The sequence below is a fragment of the Staurois parvus genome, unplaced genomic scaffold (assembly GCF_062004578.1).
Source record: "Staurois parvus isolate SC_StPar_1 unplaced genomic scaffold, SC_StPar_1.0 ptg001122l, whole genome shotgun sequence".
Lineage (NCBI taxonomy): Eukaryota > Metazoa > Chordata > Amphibia > Anura > Ranidae > Staurois > Staurois parvus.
Window position 1 is genome coordinate 21,036 of NW_028318918.1, and position 16,916 is coordinate 37,951.

Genomic DNA, 16,916 nt, shown 5'->3' on the forward strand with positions numbered 1-16,916 from the left:
TGTTTTTTAAAATTACTATTACATAGTAAAACATTGCTGTTTCAATGCATTTCACATACATATATATATTTGTCCCTACTGCTTTGTCCTGCGCCCTGCCTGCATTTTGACTGTTCTTTCTGCCTGGAAACTTAGAAAAGTCTATGGCATCCAAAAAGCTTCCCTTTACGTCAAAAGCGGTTTTAGACCGGCTAGAGAACAGCGATAGTAAATCTGAACCACTTGCAGAATTGAGTGATAATCATTTGTGGGGGAAATTCATCATCAGACACTGAAAACGATTTTGCGACTTTGCTCAGCGATGTGCGAATTTGCCTCTGTATTTCAAATTTCAGTGTTTTTGGTTTGATTATATTATTGAATTAAATTTATTATTATTATATTATTATTTTTTATGATTATTTATTAAATTATAATTTATGATTTCGTGTTTCAAATTTTATCATCCCCGGGATGTTTACTAGACTCTTGTTCGGACAGATTTCAGTGAGTTATTCCTAAAAATTACAGCCTACAATAAAAAACTACATATTTCCATGTGCCTTCAGCACAAAAATTCGGAAATAATCAGACCGCCGAGGAGGTTAAAGGATAAGCTCCCCATTTTGTGGCATGTTACACCCAGATTCAGGGTGTAACAATCAAAAACAATATGAAAGGACTGGCTCCCAATCCCCCGTTTTGATAGCTAGCAAAAGATCTTCAACCCTCCCACTAGCTGTCACAATTTAAAAAACAAAAACGTGGCCGTGCAGGGCTCCATCCTCGTGGCTGTGTCACTTATTCATAGTACACTGTAAATGGGAAAACTACAAGTCCTGAAAGCCTTTGCAGCTGTCAGCTTGTAGTTCTCACTGAAGTACCACGGCACTGTTGAGCGCTGTAGTAGTTATTATTATTATTATTACATGGAGTTTATATAGCGCCAAAGGGTTTGCTCAGCGCTGTACAATAGAGGGGGGGGGGGGCAATACATGGCACAATACAACAATTACAAACAACGTACGAGGGGTAAGAGGGCCCTGCTCTTTCGAGCTTACAATCTAGGAGGGAGGGGGTAGTGGTACAGTAGGAAGTGGCTGAGGGGAATGAAGGAGAATGGCTGTTAGGTGAGGGTGGGGTAGGCTTCCCTGAAGAGATGGGTTTTGAGGGAGCGCCTGAATGTGAGGAGGGAAGGCGACAGTCTGATGGATTGGGGCAGTGAGTTCCAGAGGATGGGGGAGGACCTGGAGAAGTCTTGCAGTAGTTCATTGATTCTTCCTGTCGGTGTGTATCTGCTTGCCTATACGAGGTACAAGCAAACAGATACACTGACAGGTCTGCAGGAGTCCTGCGTGGCACCAGTGATCTGCTGATTGCTGGTGCAATACTTTCCAGGCTCCCAAAACAAAAAAATAGTAAATGCACATTTTTTTACCTGCAAAAAAATGTGCATTTTTTTATTTTTTTTTTTAAAAAGTGAACTTGTCCTTTAAGTGATTCCATCAGCTCATTGACCCGCTTTTCACTTACACCAGAGTTCTTTTTTTTTCGGTTCCATTAGTAACATGGCAATTAGATCTGTTTGTTATGAACAATGTCCTCACCCTTTTATACCGTCATCATTAGAGATGAGCGAATTATTCAAAAATTCGATTCGGCTGATTCGCCGAATTCGCGGAATAAATTCGATTCGAGGCGAATATATTCGCTGCGAATTTAACTTATAAAAAGGGTGTTTCTAGGCTTCTATTAGTGCAGAACACTGTACCTTTAATTTAAATGCCCTTGGAGTCTGCTGGGGAAGAGAAATAATACTGTCAGTCAGTATGACATGCAGATGAGTGCCGTCGATCTTAGAATCACCGCACACTTCACTCATTTGGGCAGTCACGGGGCCAAAACCAGAGTGTGGAGCCACAGTGTGGCGGTGGAGGCAGCAGCAATGGGAGGCCATACAGCACCCTATGACAAAATGGAACCCACCAGCAGTGTGAGGAGACCTGAAAGTGGCACATGGCAGAGTGTGGCGATGGAGACAGCAGCAATGGGAGGCCGTACAGGGACCCATGACACACTCTGGACCTGGCAGCAGCATGAGGAGGCGGTACAGGGGCCCATGACAGATTACGGGCCTGGCAGCAGCAGTGGGCGGGCGGTGGATGCAGCAGTATTCGGAAGCCAAACACAGGCCTCGGTTAAAAAGCGGAAGCCGTCAGCAGCGTGAGCAGACGACAGAGACACATGGCGCAGGGTGGCGGTGGATGCAGCAGTATTCGGAAGCCAAACACAGGCCTCGGTTAAAAAGCGGAAGCCGTCAGCAGCGTGAGCAGACGACAGAGGCACATGGCGCAGGGTGGCGGTGGAGGCAGCAGCAATGGAAGGCCATACAGCACCCTATCACAAAATGGAACCCACCAACAGTGTAAGGAGACCTGAAAGTGGCACATGGCAGAGTCTGGCGATGAAGTCAGCAGCAATGGGAGGCCGTACAGGGACCCATGACACACTCTGGACCTGGCAGCAGCAAGAGGAGGCGGTACAGGGGCCCATGGCAGAGTGGCAAAGCGTAAGCAGCTTAAATTGAAGGCCATACAGAGGCCTATGTTAAAAATAATAACCTGTTTGGGGCATGATTCATGGCGGATTTAGTCAGTTGTGTCAGGAACTGGTGGTTTGAAATCCAGACTAATCCACGCCTGATTCATTTTCACAAACGTGAGTCTCTCCACACTTTGGGTGGACAGTCGTGTCCTCCGCGGAGTTACAATACCTCCTGCCGCACTAAACACGCGCTCCGATGCCACGCTACTGGCCGGGCATGACAGCCTTTCAAGGGCAAATTCAGCTAGTTGGGGCCAAAGGTCAAGTTTCGTTGCCCAGTAGTCAAGGGGATTGTCTACCTCGGTTGGCAGGGTGCTGTCCAAGTAGGCCCGAGCCTGTTGTTTGAGGTCCTGCTCCAGGTCCACCTGATGCTGCTGCTGCTGCGGCTGGTTAGTAGTTTCCTCACTGCGCTGGTGAAGAAAGCTACTCATCATCGACTGCAGACTGAGGCAGCCGCTGCTGGTGGAGCTGCCACTGCTCCTACCACCCCACCCCTCCCCTGCTGCCATGGCAGCGGAACGCGAGCGCACAGGGCCCACAGTGTCTGAGGATGGACGTTGGCGCAGAAAGGCAGAGACCAACTGACTACATAGGTGGTTTTTATAGTACTTTATTTTGGCCTCCCTCTCAGCAGGTGTGAAAAAGGCCACCATTTTTGAACGGTAGCGAGGGTCCAACAAGGTGGATAGCCAAAAGTCATCCCTCTGTCTGATGGTTATTATTCGGCTGTCGCTACGCAAGCAATCGAGCATGCTATGGGCCATTTGTGCCAAGGAATGCGAGGGACTCCCTGCCTCCATCTCCACAGCATACTGCCACGGTGCGTCTGGGTCCTCTGTCTCCTCCTCCTCCTCTACCAGATGCTCCTGCTCCTCCACTCCTGTCCGCTGAGTGGAAAAACCACCCATTTCACTCAATAATTCCTGAGCACCAATGTCCTCCTCTACCTCCTCCTCTTCTTCCTGTCCTGCCCCCACAGGGGTCATGTGGCGTTGAGATCTGTGCGCCACGTCTACCGCACCCTGACCAGCCATTGTTAACAGCATTTGTTCCAGGACGTGCAACAGAGGAATGACGTCGTTCATCCCATAGTCCTGCCGACTCACGAATAGCGTGGCCTCCTCAAAGGGCCTGAGCAAGCGGCAGGTGTCACGCATGAGCTGCCAATGGCTGACATCTAAGTTACACAGGGGAGTACCTTTATCCGCTTGTAACATCAGGAAATCGGTGATGGCCTTTCGCTGTTCGTAAAGGCGGTCTAACATATGTAGGGTTGAATTCCACCTTGTTGCAACGTCGCAGATCAGGCGATGCTGTGCAATTCCGTTCTGCCGCTGCAGCTCAAGGAGGGTGTGCTTTGCGGTGTAGGAATGGCTGAAATGCATGCAAAGTTTACGTGACATTTTAAGGATGTCTTGCAGTGGGATGGTGGATTTTAGGAACCGCTTGACAACCAGATTGAACACGTGAGCCATGCATGGCGCATGGCACAACCTTCCTTGACGCAGAGCAGACACCATGTTCTTTCCGTTGTCGGTCAACATGGTTCTGATTTTCAGTTTGCGTGGAGACAGCCATCTGTCGATTTCTCTGTTCATTACACTCAGAAGTTCCTCCCCTGTGTGACTACGTTCGCCAAGGCATACCAGGTGCAGCACAGCGTGACACCGTTGCGCCCTGCACATGTGATATGCCGGTCGGGTAATGGGACCACGTTCACCCAGTGGGCCGTAAATGACATGTACTGTCCCTGACCGTAGTTACAGCTCCACACGTCGGCGCTGCCGTGCTTTTTGGCAGAGACCGACATGCTCAAAGACTGGCCCACCATCTCTTCTACATGTGAATGCAGGGCTGGCACTGCCTTTTTGGCGAAGAAATGCCGGCTTGGCACTCTCCACCGCGGCTCGGCACAAGCCATCATTTCTCGGAAAGGTGCTGAGTCCACCACTTGGAAAGGGAGGGACTGCAGCACCAGCAACTTGGACAGGAGGACGTTCAGCTTCTGCACCGTCGGGTGCGTGCTCGCAAACTGTTGTCTCTTGGAAACGGATTCCAAGAAAGACTGCTGACGGAATCCGTGAAGAGGAGTAGCAGGAGAAGGAGCATCTGAACGAGCGGAAGATGCCAACGAGCGACAACTCCCCTCAGCAGAGGTGTTGGAGCCTTGACTGGCTGATAGAGGGCGATTGACGTCGGGTGACGGAGCAAGTAACGAAGCGGGTGATGGAGCGGGGGCTGGGGCAGGCAGAACCGCCGTATCTTTATCACGGTTTTCCCAGGCCACCGAATGGCGACGCTGCATATGCTGACGCAACGCTGTAGTCCCAACATGGGCCCCCTGGCCACGCTTGACTTTCTGGCCACATAGTCGACATACGGCTACGTTTACTTCCTCGGGCGGCTTGACGAAAAATTGCCACACCGCCGAGTAGGAAACTTTGCCCCCGCTACTCCTCACTGGCTGACTGCTACTTCCTCCGTGCACACCGGCACCACTACTGGCCGTGGTGGTAGGCTGCAGTGGAGCTGGTGCTCTACTCCGTGGCCGTTTGCCTCCACTGACACTGCTGCGACCCTGCTGCCTCCTGGGCAACCCACCGACTGTTTTGCTCGCTGCCAAGCTGGCACCCTCTTCTCCTGATGACGCGGAAGCAATAGCCTGATGACGACGAGGCTGCCAAGTGCGATCAGCCTCATCATCATCAATTAGGGTCTCCGCGTCACTACTAGCCCCCTCGGCTGCGTGTGGGTCAGGAGACAGACCTGTCTCTAGACCGGCTACCGAGCCACTCTCCTCGCGAGTACTTCTTCGCCTGGCTGCTGAAGAGGCGGATGTCTCCCCCCGTTCCTGACCGCCCTCTGTTAGCTCTTCCTCACTGTACAGTGGGGCTGAGCCCACAGCATGCGATACTTCGCTTGGTGAGGGAACACCAAAGGACAGGGGCAGGTAGAGGACACGTGATTTCAGTGGGCTTGCTCCCGGGCCATGCCAACTAACGGTTGTGTCTGACGTACCCACCGACCGTTGGCTGTAGGTGTCAGAGGTGACCTGGGAAGAGGAAGACGACCGAGTCAACCAATCGATGACGGCAGGGTTGTCGGTGGAGACACGACCGCTGGATGACACCGTGAGCACTGGCCTCTGGCTGCGACTAGTGCTGCCTCGACCCCTTCCTCTGCTGCCACATCTGCTCGCTCCTGAAACATTGCCTCCTCTGCCACTCCTCTGCGTGTTGTCTGACATACTCTTTAATTCAATAAGCACCCCAAACATAAAACAGGATTTAACTCTTTGAACGTACAATAGTGGTTGTGAAGCAGAAAGTAACGATTCTGTGTCCCTGAGTAACAATTCTGTGTCCCTGAGTAACGATTCTGTGTCCCTGAGTAACGATTCTGTGTCCCTGAGTAACGATTCTGTGTCCCTGAGTAACGATTCTGTGTCCCTGAGTAACGATTCTGTGTCCCTGAGTAACGATTCTGTGTCCCTGAGTAACGATTCTGTGTCTGTCCCTGAGTAACGATTCTGTGTCTGTCCCTGAGTAACGATTCTGTGTCTGTCCCTGAGTAACGATTCTGTGTCTGTCCCTGAGTAACGATTCTGTGTCTGTCCCTGAGTAACGATTCTGTGTCTGTCCCTGAGTAACGATTCTGTGTCTGTCCCTGAGTAACGATTCTGTGTCCCTGAGTAACGATTCTGTGTCCCTGAGTAACGATTCTGTGTCCCTGAGTAACGATTCTGTGTCCCTGAGTAACGATTCTGTGTCCCTGAGTAACGATTCTGTGGCCCTAAAGTCTCTGTGGCCCTAACTCTGTCCCTAATACAGACAGGTCTGTCTCTCTTGAATGACCGGAGGCTAATGGAGAATTCTAAGATGGCCGCGATTTATAGCTCCACCATTACACAGTGCTGGCTGGCTGCTGATTGGCTAATGCGATCACATGTCATGAATGAATGCATTATGGGTCAGCGCGCCTTGTCTGCGCGCCTTCCCAGAGATCCCCGCTCCGTCGCCACACGTCGCCGCCATTTTTGGGAAAATTCGATTCGTGCATCCGAAGTTTACTAATTTTCGGATTCGGCGCGAATCGAATTTTTCCTAATCTTCGAAACGAATTCCACTTCGCCAAGTTCGATTTGCTCATCTCTAGTCATCATGAATGAACGAGGAGGGCTTATGTAGGTTTCTGAAGACTCCAGGGCCCCCCAGTTGTCACAGTGACACTGCAATAGACAGTAGAGAGCTTGTTGATTTCAGACTGGGCCTCTTTGTTCAGCGGTGGAGAGTGCACCGTCAGCATTGTAAACATACATTATTTATGGGAATCGATTCCCTTTAAAATCAATATCAAGCTGAGAAGACTTCATCAAGATCACTGAAGGCATTTTGTGTTGTACAGCAAGCACAAATATTTCTACATCATCTCACATATTAAATATACAAAGACGTAGTTGTAGGGTGCAGAGTCCTCCCAGTAGCACAGAGCGTTTCATTAGATAGAGGGTACCCAAGGACATATCCTGGCTAGGACCCTATCTGCTTGGATCTTACAGGGGTTTGAGGCTGTGTGTGGATCCTCCAGCACCCCAGGTTATATCAGGACATGAGTGTCACCTTGTGCGTGGAGTTGAGTCCTCGCGTATGGTCTCTATGGTTACGCCCAATTTTTCTTTTAAGTGGATCAGAGAAAGAGGTCCTCCTCTGATGAAAAACAAAGGGACTCCATGGTGTGCAGCTGGTTGTTTTCCTTGACCTGCACAAAGTATGTCAGTAGATGAGTGTGAAGTTTGGGTGGAGCAGTGTCCTCGAGCAGCAGAGAGTATGTCTGGTGATGAAATGTGAGGTTGTGGTTGGAGCAAAGCCTTCCGACAACCAGGGGCAGACTGACAACTCATGGGGCCCCCGGGCAATAGGGGATCATGGGGCCCCTGTGTCCTTGCCCAAACTCAAAAAAGCCTATGAAAAAGGTACCAGGGGCATCTCATGGGGCCCCCTACTGACCCCGGGCCCTCGGGCAGTGCCCGAGTTTCCAAATGGTCAGTCCGCCACTGCCGACAACTTAAGGTATTTGTGAAAATGAGTGTGAATTTGCTTAGCGGAGCAGAGTCCTCCAGCAGCCCAGAAACATTTCAGTAGATGAGGGTAAATTTGTTGGTGGATCAGAGTCCTCCAGCAGCACAGAAGGATGCCAGTAGAAGTGTGAATTTATTGTTTGAGCGGAGTTCTCCAGCAGCACAGACACATCAGTAGATGAGTGTAAACGTTGTGGGTGGACAGAGTCCTTCAGCAGCACAGAAGCACATCAGTAGATGAATGTAAAGTTATGGATGGAGCAATGTCCACCAGCCCAGAAGCATGCCAGTAGATGTAAATTTGTTGGTTGGGCAGAGTTTTCCAGCAGCACAAAAGCATGTCTGTACCATAGTGTAAAGTTGTGGGTGGAGCAGAGCCCTCCAGCAGCACAGAAGCATGTCAGTAGATAGTTATGTGTGTTGCAGAGCCCTCCAGGAGCATAGAGGCACTTCAGTAGATGAGTGTGAAGTTATGGATGGAGCAGAGCCCTCCAGCAGCACAGAAGCATATCAGTAGATAGTTTTGGGTGTAGCAGAGCCCTCCAGCAGCACAGAAGCATATCAGTAGATAGTTTTGGGTGTAGCAGAGCCTTCCAGCAGCACAGAAGCATATCAGTAGATAGTTTTGGGTGTAGCAGAGCCTTCCATCAGCACAGGAGCATGTCAGTAGATAGTTGTGGGTGGAGCAGAGCCCTCCAGCAGCACAGCAGCATGTCAGTAGATAGTTTTGGGTGTAGCAGAGCCTTCCAGCTACATAGATGCACATCTATAGATGAGTGTAGAGTTGTGAGTGGAGCGGAGCCCTCCAGTAGCACAGAAGTATGTCTGTACATGACTGTAAAGTTGTGGGCGTAGCAGAGCCCTCCAGCTACATAGATGCACATCAATAGATAAGTGTAGAGTTGTGAGTGGAGCAGCGCCCTCCAGCAGCACAGGAGCATGTCAGTAGATAGTTGTGGGTGGAGCAGAGCCTTCCAGCTATATAGATGCATGTCAATAAATTATTGTACCATTATAGATGAAGCAGAGATCCCTCTAGCAGCACAGAGTATATCAGTGGATGAATATGAAGTTATGGGTGGAGCAGAGTCTTCCAGCTACATAGATGCATGTTCATACATGAGTGTAGAGTTGTGAGTGGAGCAGAGTCCTCCAGCAGCACTGAAGCATGTCAGTAGACAGTTATGGGTGAAGCAGAGTCCTCCAGCAGCACAGCAGCATGTCAGTAGACAGTTATGGGTGAAGCAGACCCCTCCCGCAGCACAGAGTATACCAGTGGATGAATATGAAGTTGCGGGTGGAGCAGACTGTTGCGGTTGCTCTTCCTGAACGTCATCGTTGTCAGATTTCTCTGCGTCAGCCCGCTCAGTATGTCCTTTTCATATGCAGTTTATCTCTCACAGAGGCCGGGCTGCCCGCTCTCCTGGCTATGATTATATCCATGATCTGAAGATCTGAACTCGCTGTGAATTATTCATAACTTCCTTTTCAAAGTTTAATGCGCCCATTTCTAATGTGAGCCGAGAGCCAAACGCCTTCCATCCGAGCCAGGGAAAAATGAAAAGTGAATTCTCCACAAAGCCGCCTTTTGAAACACTCGGAGCCCACCGGGCTCTTTAATCCGATTATAGGTTTTGGATATTAACTGCCACCGGCTGCTTGTATGAAGCCAGTTATTATGTGTGTCTGTGGCAGTGGAGAGGGGGGTCCCAACTAACACTGGGCAGCTCAACTACTGAGACGTAGAACACTGACATGTGCATTCACATCACTGAGAGCTCACGGCAGTGTAAGACCTCAACCTACAAGGTCACGCTTATGTTTTAGAAGTAGAACTGCGGTTTGTGTTCAATTTTTTTGTTGAATGGGAACGACACATATAATATTGATATTGTATGTGTCATTACCCTTCAGAGCATTTTGTAATTTATTGCCATTAAGGGCTCTAGCAAATGGCGCCCTGAGCCCATGCAAAATAAATTCCTGCGTATTTGTCTCACCCAGGAAACCCAGATGCTGCGTCCAGCCACCAGTGGACGTGAATGGTTGTGTGCGGCTGCTTCCAGCCGCCAGTAGACGTGAATAGTTGTGCGCGGCTGCTTCCAGCCGCCAGTAGACGTGAATGGTTGTGCGCGGCTGCGTCCAGCCGCCAGTAGACGTGAATGGCTGTCAGCGGCTGCGTCCAGCCGCCAGTAGACGTGAACGGTTGTGCGCGGCTGCGTCCAGCCGCCAGTAGACGTGAACGGTTGTGCGCGGCTGCGTCCAGCCGCCAGTAGACGTGAACGGTTGTGCGCGGCTGCGTCCAGCCGCCAGTAGACGTGAACGGTTGTGCGCGGCTGCGTCCAGCCGCCAGTAGACGTGAACGGTTGTGCGCGGCTGCGTCCAGCCGCCAGTAGATGTGAACGGTTGTGCGCGGCTGCGTCCAGCCGCCAGTAGACGTGAACGGTTGTGCGCGGCTGCGTCCAGCCGCCAGTAGACGTGAACGGTTGTGCGCGGCTGCGTCCAGCCGCCAGTAGACGTGAACGGTTGTGCGCGGCTGCGTCCAAATGCCAGTAGACGTGAACGGTTGTGCGCGGCTGCGTCCAAATGCCAGTAGACGTGAACGGTTGTGCGCGGCTGCGTCCAGCCGCCAGTAGACGTGAACGGTTGTGCGCGGCTGCGTCCAGCCGCCAGTAGACGTGAACGGTTGTGCGCGGCTGCGTCCAGCCGCCAGTAGACGTGAACGGTTGTGCGCGGCTGCGTCCAGCCGCCAGTAGACGTGAACGGTTGTGCGCGGCTGCGTCCAGCCGCCAGTAGACGTGAACGGTTGTGCGCGGCTGCGTCCAGCCGCCAGTAGACGTGAACGGTTGTGCGCGGCTGCGTCCAGCCGCCAGTAGACGTGAACGGTTGTGCGCGGCTGCGTCCAGCCGCCAGTAGACGTGAACGGTTGTGCGCGGCTGCGTCCAGCCGCCAGTAGACGTGAACGGTTGTGCGCGGCTGCGTCCAAATGCCAGTAGACGTGAACGTTTGTGCGCGGCTGCGTCCAAATGCCAGTAGACGTGAACGGTTGTGCGCGGCTGCGTCCAGCCGCCAGTAGAAGTGAAGGGTTGTGCGCGGCTGCGTCCAGCCGCCAGTAGACGTGAAGGGTTGTGCGCGGCTGCGTCCAGCCGCCAGTAGACGTGAAGGGTTGTGCGCGGCTGCGTCTAGCCGCCAGTAGACGTGAACGGTTGTGCGCGGCTGCGTCCAGCCGCCAGTAGACGTGAACGGTTGTGCGCGGCTGCGTCCAAATGCCAGTAGACGTGAACGGTTGTGCGCGGCTGCGTCCAAATGCCAGTAGACGTGAACGGTTGTGCGCGGCTGCGTCCAGCCGCCAGTAGAAGTGAAGGGTTGTGCGCGGCTGCGTCCAGCCGCCAGTAGACGTGAAGGGTTGTGCGCGGCTGCGTCCAGCCGCCAGTAGACGTGAAGGGTTGTGCGCGGCTGCGTCCAGCCGCCAGTAGACGTGAAGGGTTGTGCGCGGCTGCGTCCAGTCGCCAGTAGACGTGAAGGGTTGTGCGCGGCTGCGTCCAGCCGCCAGTAGACGTGAAGGGTTGTGCGCGGCTGCGTCCAGCCACGTCCAGCCGCCAGTAGACGTGAAGGGTTGTGCGCGGCTGCGTCCAGCCGCCAGTAGACGTGAAGGGTTGTGCGCGGCTGCGTCCTGCCACCAGTAGACGTGAAGGGTTGTGCGCAGCTGAGTCCAGCCCCCATTATACGCATAGACACTCGTATAGCTTATGGCCATATTCCAAGAATAGAAAAGTTTCTATTTTTTCAAATTCCCATACACTCTGCAAGTGTTTATATGTTTTCTTTGTGCCTCATTCACAAAAAAACACTGGTATGGCGTAGTGGGCAAAAATTCAGACATGCATGTTGCCACAGTGACACTTCAAAAAAGGTTTAAAAACAAAAGTAAACAGATGCGGTAAAATGTGCATTTTATTTTCCCCCTGCCAGACCTCACATAGACAATAGCCCGCTGTGTTTTACCAAGCAGTCTAGTATGATTGAGCCCTTAGAGGGAAAAACAAAAAAAATTATGCACGTATTTTTGCAAGAGAAAACTGAGCATTTATAATTTTTTTCACAGGCGCCTGCAGAGCACTATACCTGTGATCAGCGGATGAAGGGTGCAGTGTCAGGCTCCTGCAGACATTGCCTACAGCTCTGTGCCCCCTAGCTCTGTTCAGGCTGTCAGTTTCAGAGCTGTAGGAAGTGTGAATATCCTACCAGCATGCTAATCCGCTTACTTGCAGTTTTTTTAAATCCCAGTTGTGGACAGGACTTGTACTTTATGTATTTACAGATCCCTGTGAATGAATGAATGACGCAGCTGTGCGGGTGGAGCCCCAGACAGATACACTGATTTTAAATGTGACAGCCTCCCTCCTTGTCTGGGGCAGGGAGGGGGGCTGTGGCGGTGAGAGGCGGGTGATTAAGACCCATAATACGGGTGTAACATATGACATGTTCCTAAAGGTGAACCCGTCCATGAAGGGGCGCTTTCACACTGCCTACTGCAGTTTGACCGCAGCACAGGTGCAGTGCAGCGGGACCTGCAGTTTCCCATAGACACGGTTTCATTACATCCTGAATTTTCGGTGCATTTTCTGAAAGTGCACACAAAAGTCCTGCATGCTGCATCTTTGCACCAATGCATCAAAAATGTGGGGCATAATAAAAGTCCATGGGAAACTGCGGGTAACTCGCAGGAAAACTTTGGGTACACTGCTCTACACCTTTGCTGCAGCGTGAAAGAGCCCTAATGCAAGTGAAAAGATCATGGGTCTGTTGGCAGTTTAAACAGACGATGAACCTATGTTACGAGGGGACACCAAAAACAAAACCTGCCATGTTATTACTATTGAAAGACTACATCATGTCATCTTTTATTTCGCCCCCCACTACATATAAGTGATTCACAGGGCTTTTTGTTCTCAGAGAATAGGTGCAGGAACTTCCCCCTTGTCTTTGCCCCCTACTCACCTCTGAGCACCACTCCTTGATTTCACCCCTACTCACCTCCCAGTACCACCCCTTTTCAACCCCAAAACAACAATGGACCCCCACAACAAAATACTACCCCAGCAACCTTAGACCCCCTGCAACAACAACAGATTTCCCATTAATAGATCCTCCAGCAGCCAGCAAAAGAAGACGTCTGCCTCAACAGTAGCTCCCTCTCAGCAACAATTGACCCCCAGCAACATAAGACCCCCCCCCTTTCCCAGGAACAATATACCCTCATGCAAAAATAGATCCCCTCCAGTGACAATAGATCCTCAAGCAGCCAGCATCAAAAGACCCTGCAGCACCCCTTGCCATTACATAGGTTCAGTGCTGGAGGTGAAGAGCTCTGATGAAGAAGGGTCTCCCTTCGAAACGCGTCAGCCTCACTTTGAAAGTCTACCCTCGTGACTCGACTTACATTGGCTGTACACTCCCAAGTTCCTTTCAGGATCTGTAATGCTTGTTTTACATCCTTGTTTGTGAGTATATATATTTTATTTAATAAAATTATTATTATTATTATTATACAGTATTTATAAAGCGCCGATAGTTTGCTCAGCGCTGTACATTACAAAGGGGGACAGAACATGTGACAGAACAATACCAATACAATGCAAAACATGAGGGGATCGAGGGCCCTGCTCTTTCGAGCTCACAATCTAGGAGGGAGGGGATGGTGGTACAGGAGGAGACGGCTGTGGGGGATGGAGTGGTAGGAAGAGTGGAGGAGGTCGGCAAGTTAGCAGGGGGTGGGGTAGGCTTCCCTGAAGAGATGGGTTTTCAGGGTGCGCCTAAAGGAGAGGAGAGTAGGTGATAATCTGATGGGTTGGGGCAGGGAGTTCCAGAGGATGGGTGACACCCTGGAGAAGTCCTGGAGGCGGGCATGGGAGGAGGAGACCAGGGAACTAGAGAGAAGGAGGTCTTGTGAGGAGCGGAGTGTGCGTGTTGTGTGGTACTTGGATATTAGGTCAGTGATGTAGTTCGGGGCAGTATGGTGGACGGCTTTGTACGTCAGTGTTAGGATTTTGAACTTGATCCGTTGCACAATCGGAAGCCAGTGGAGGGATTGGCAGAGGGGGGTGGCGGAAACGGAGTGGTTGGAAAGGTGAATGAGTCTGGCAGCCGTATTCAAGATGGACTGAAGCGGGGATAGCCAGCGGCGAGGCAGGCCAGTGAGGAGGGAGTTGCAGTAGTCGAGTCGTGATATGATGAGGGAGTGGATGAGCTGTTTAGTGGTTTCTGGGGTTAGGAACGTGCGGATTTTGGCGATGTTGCGGAGATGGAGTCTGCACGAGTTTGTTAAAGATTGGACTTGGGGCTGGAAGGATAGGTTGGAGTCCAGAATGACACCAAGTACTCTGGCCTGCGGGGCGGGTTTGATGGTGGCGTTGTTACTGTCACCGAATTACTGAGGTAATGCGCAAGGTTGGTGCGCTCTTTTTTTTTTTCTTCACTTCACATTATCAGTCGGGCTTCCCCAGCCCTGTTGTAGAGCTGCACATCCTTCCATGCACTGGTGGAATTGTTTTGAGGTTCCTCGATTCCTTCATCTCTGATTTGAGTCCTACAGCATAGGAGATGTTATCATTATATCAGTGCTGGAGGTACCAGAATTGCGTTCCCCCGCGTTCCTGCTGAAAAAAAGCCCTGGTGCTTCAGTGTACTTGCTAAATTATCTCAAAATGAATCTTCTCTGCACTTTGACAACCAAAAAATATATATTTATATAAGGAGTTGCCCAGATTCCTCCTCTTCTCTCACTTTAAAATAGAACTGTAGACGAGGCGTTTTCTTTTTAGTCTCTGACGGAGTGGGGAAGGGTTATCCACTGGAGTACACCACCTTGCACATTGCTCACATTTTAATTCTTTTGTGCCACTTACAGGTTAGCTACATGGAAATTTACTGTGAGCGAGTCCGAGACCTGCTGAACCCCAAAAACAAAGGAAACCTTCGTGTCAGGGAGCACCCGCTGCTGGGGCCCTATGTGGAAGACCTGTCCAAGCTGGCTGTCACCTCATACACTGATATTGCCGACCTGATGGACGCAGGAAACAAGGCCAGGTGAATATAAAAGAGCATATATAGCCGCTTTTAAAGCTCAGTTCCACTCATCCTGTCAAAAAATAAAAGTCAGCAGCTACAAAAACTGTAGCTGCTGATTTTTAAAAAAACAGCCACTTACCTGTCCCTCGGTCCTGCGGTGTGTCCCCTGCAGCCCGTTTCACCTGTATTCCAGGAGGCCGGCATCTTTAGTGTGGGCCCCCGGCTGTGAGAGCTTGTGTCTTCACAGCCGGGTACCCACTGTGCATGCGTGAGCAGCGCTGCTCTTCATGAATGGTCCTGTAGTCTTCTGGGATCTGTCACGTGTCCCAAAAGACTACAGGAAAGGAGGGAGGACACCTAGGCGATCGGACCAGAAGTGGGAGCGGGTACCTGTCAAATTCGGGTACCCGCTTTCCCGCCCCCCCAAAGGTGGCAATCCTTAATGGGGAGCAGTCCTTAAAGCGGAACTTCCCCTTTTGGGTGGAGCTCCGCTTTCAGGGGAAAACTAAAACGCTTTCTGGTTTTCTGATGGTTCCAGCAGCCAGTTACATGCTGCTGATATGGGAGGACACATTGGTACAGGGCGGGGGGAAAGGATGCACGGCTAGAGGCTAACTTCGTGTTATGGGGGTTAATTTTAGTCGTAGATTAGGTGTTGGGATTAATATTAGTGCAGTCTCAGAATAGGGAATCATTTTTTTTTACTCTCCCAGCGCTGGAACTTCATGCTAACATCGTACAGTGCCAAGGTCTCAGAGCCAGAATACTATGTACTGGCATTAACATGTCACATCCGAGCAGATATAAACCAGAAGACAAAGATGCAGGCCTGGACTGGCATTGTGGAGACTGGTGAGAGCCAGAAAGTCAGAGGCATTTCATTGAATCCATCCTAGAAGCTCTAAAATGATCACCATTTGAGTGCTTCTCCTTCAGTCTGACCCAGCCTGAGCCTATAAATCTCTGGATAAAGTCCGGTATCTCTTCATAGGAACGTGCACTATTTTAAAATCATTCTGTCTCTACAGGACGGTAGCCGCCACTAACATGAATGAGACCAGCAGTCGCTCCCATGCAGTCTTTACCATTGTCTTTACCCAAAAGAGATTCGACGTAGAGACCAACCTCTCCACTGAGAAGGTAAGCAATACATGTCACAGCGATTTCAATTCTCCAGTAATTGTTTAAGGATGACCACATATCTTCTCACCCATCTTTCTTTGCAAGCCAGTGGCTCTCTAGGGCAGCCTTTCTCAACCTTTGTACCCTTGAGCAGGTGTGTTACACTCAATGTAATCGCAGGCCTCATCAGTACTATGGTTGCCCTTAAAGGGCTGGTTGTATCTGTACTAAACGTCCAAAGCACCCCCCCCCCCCCTCCTTACATCAGATGTCAAGAGCCCCCCACCCTCCCTTACTTTGTACTACTTCTGGGAAGAAGCTGGGGCGGAATTGGGAAGCAGAAAGTGCAAGGTCTGCAGGAGCAGAGGAGGGCTGGAGTCAGCTGAATTCTGAAAACAGGGGAGGCGGAGATGAGGGGGTGCTGCAGCTGCACAGAGAAATGCAGGATCTGTAGGAGGAGTTCTGCCCTCCTCTCTGCTGCCATCTGCTGAGATCGGGGAAGGGGGCAGAGACGAGCCTCTCCACAGCTGCACGGAGAAGAGCAGGAACTAGTGAAGGAGTTCTGTCCTTTCTGCTGAGACAAGGTGGGGGAGGAGATGAGGGGGTGCCGCAGCTGCAGGAGAGGTGCGAGTGCCACATGAAATGGCTTGGTGGGCCAGAAGATTCAGCCCGCTTGCCTTGTGTTTGACAAATGTGCCCTAGAGTAACCCTCAAAATAATTTTCAGGTCTCTGTGAAACCCTATTAAAATCAATTTATTGGGGTCAGTAGGAAAAATATGCCCCTACATTGGTGGTCAGAGGGAACAATGCCCCCCTTCCTTTGCAGTGGTGGTCAAAATGCCACCCTTACACACAGCTAAAAGGTTAATTTGTGTCATACAACTGACCCATCAAGTGTCATTGGCCCTGGATCTATGAAGGAACTATCAAAGGGGAGATCAATCAGCCACAGCCAGGGGCGAACTGACCATTTGGAAACTCAGGCACTGCCCGAGGTCAGTTGGGGGCCTCATGAGATGCCCCTGGTATCTTTTTCATAGGCTTTTTTGAGCTTGGGCAAGG

At 50.9% G+C, this 16,916-nt stretch overlaps 1 protein-coding gene across 1 annotated transcript in view; it reads left to right on the plus strand.

The window, feature by feature from the left end:
* KIF1B (kinesin family member 1B) overlaps positions 1-16,916 on the plus strand; it is a gene marked incomplete at its 5' end in the record, with an annotated part of 216,621 nt that overhangs the window by 19,602 nt on the left and 180,103 nt on the right. The window contains 2 exons of the mRNA XM_089659005.1: positions 14,571-14,749; positions 15,760-15,871. Of these exons, the coding sequence (XP_089515131.1) occupies positions 14,571-14,749; positions 15,760-15,871 (291 nt within the window). The remainder of the gene's footprint in view (positions 1-14,570; positions 14,750-15,759; positions 15,872-16,916) is intronic.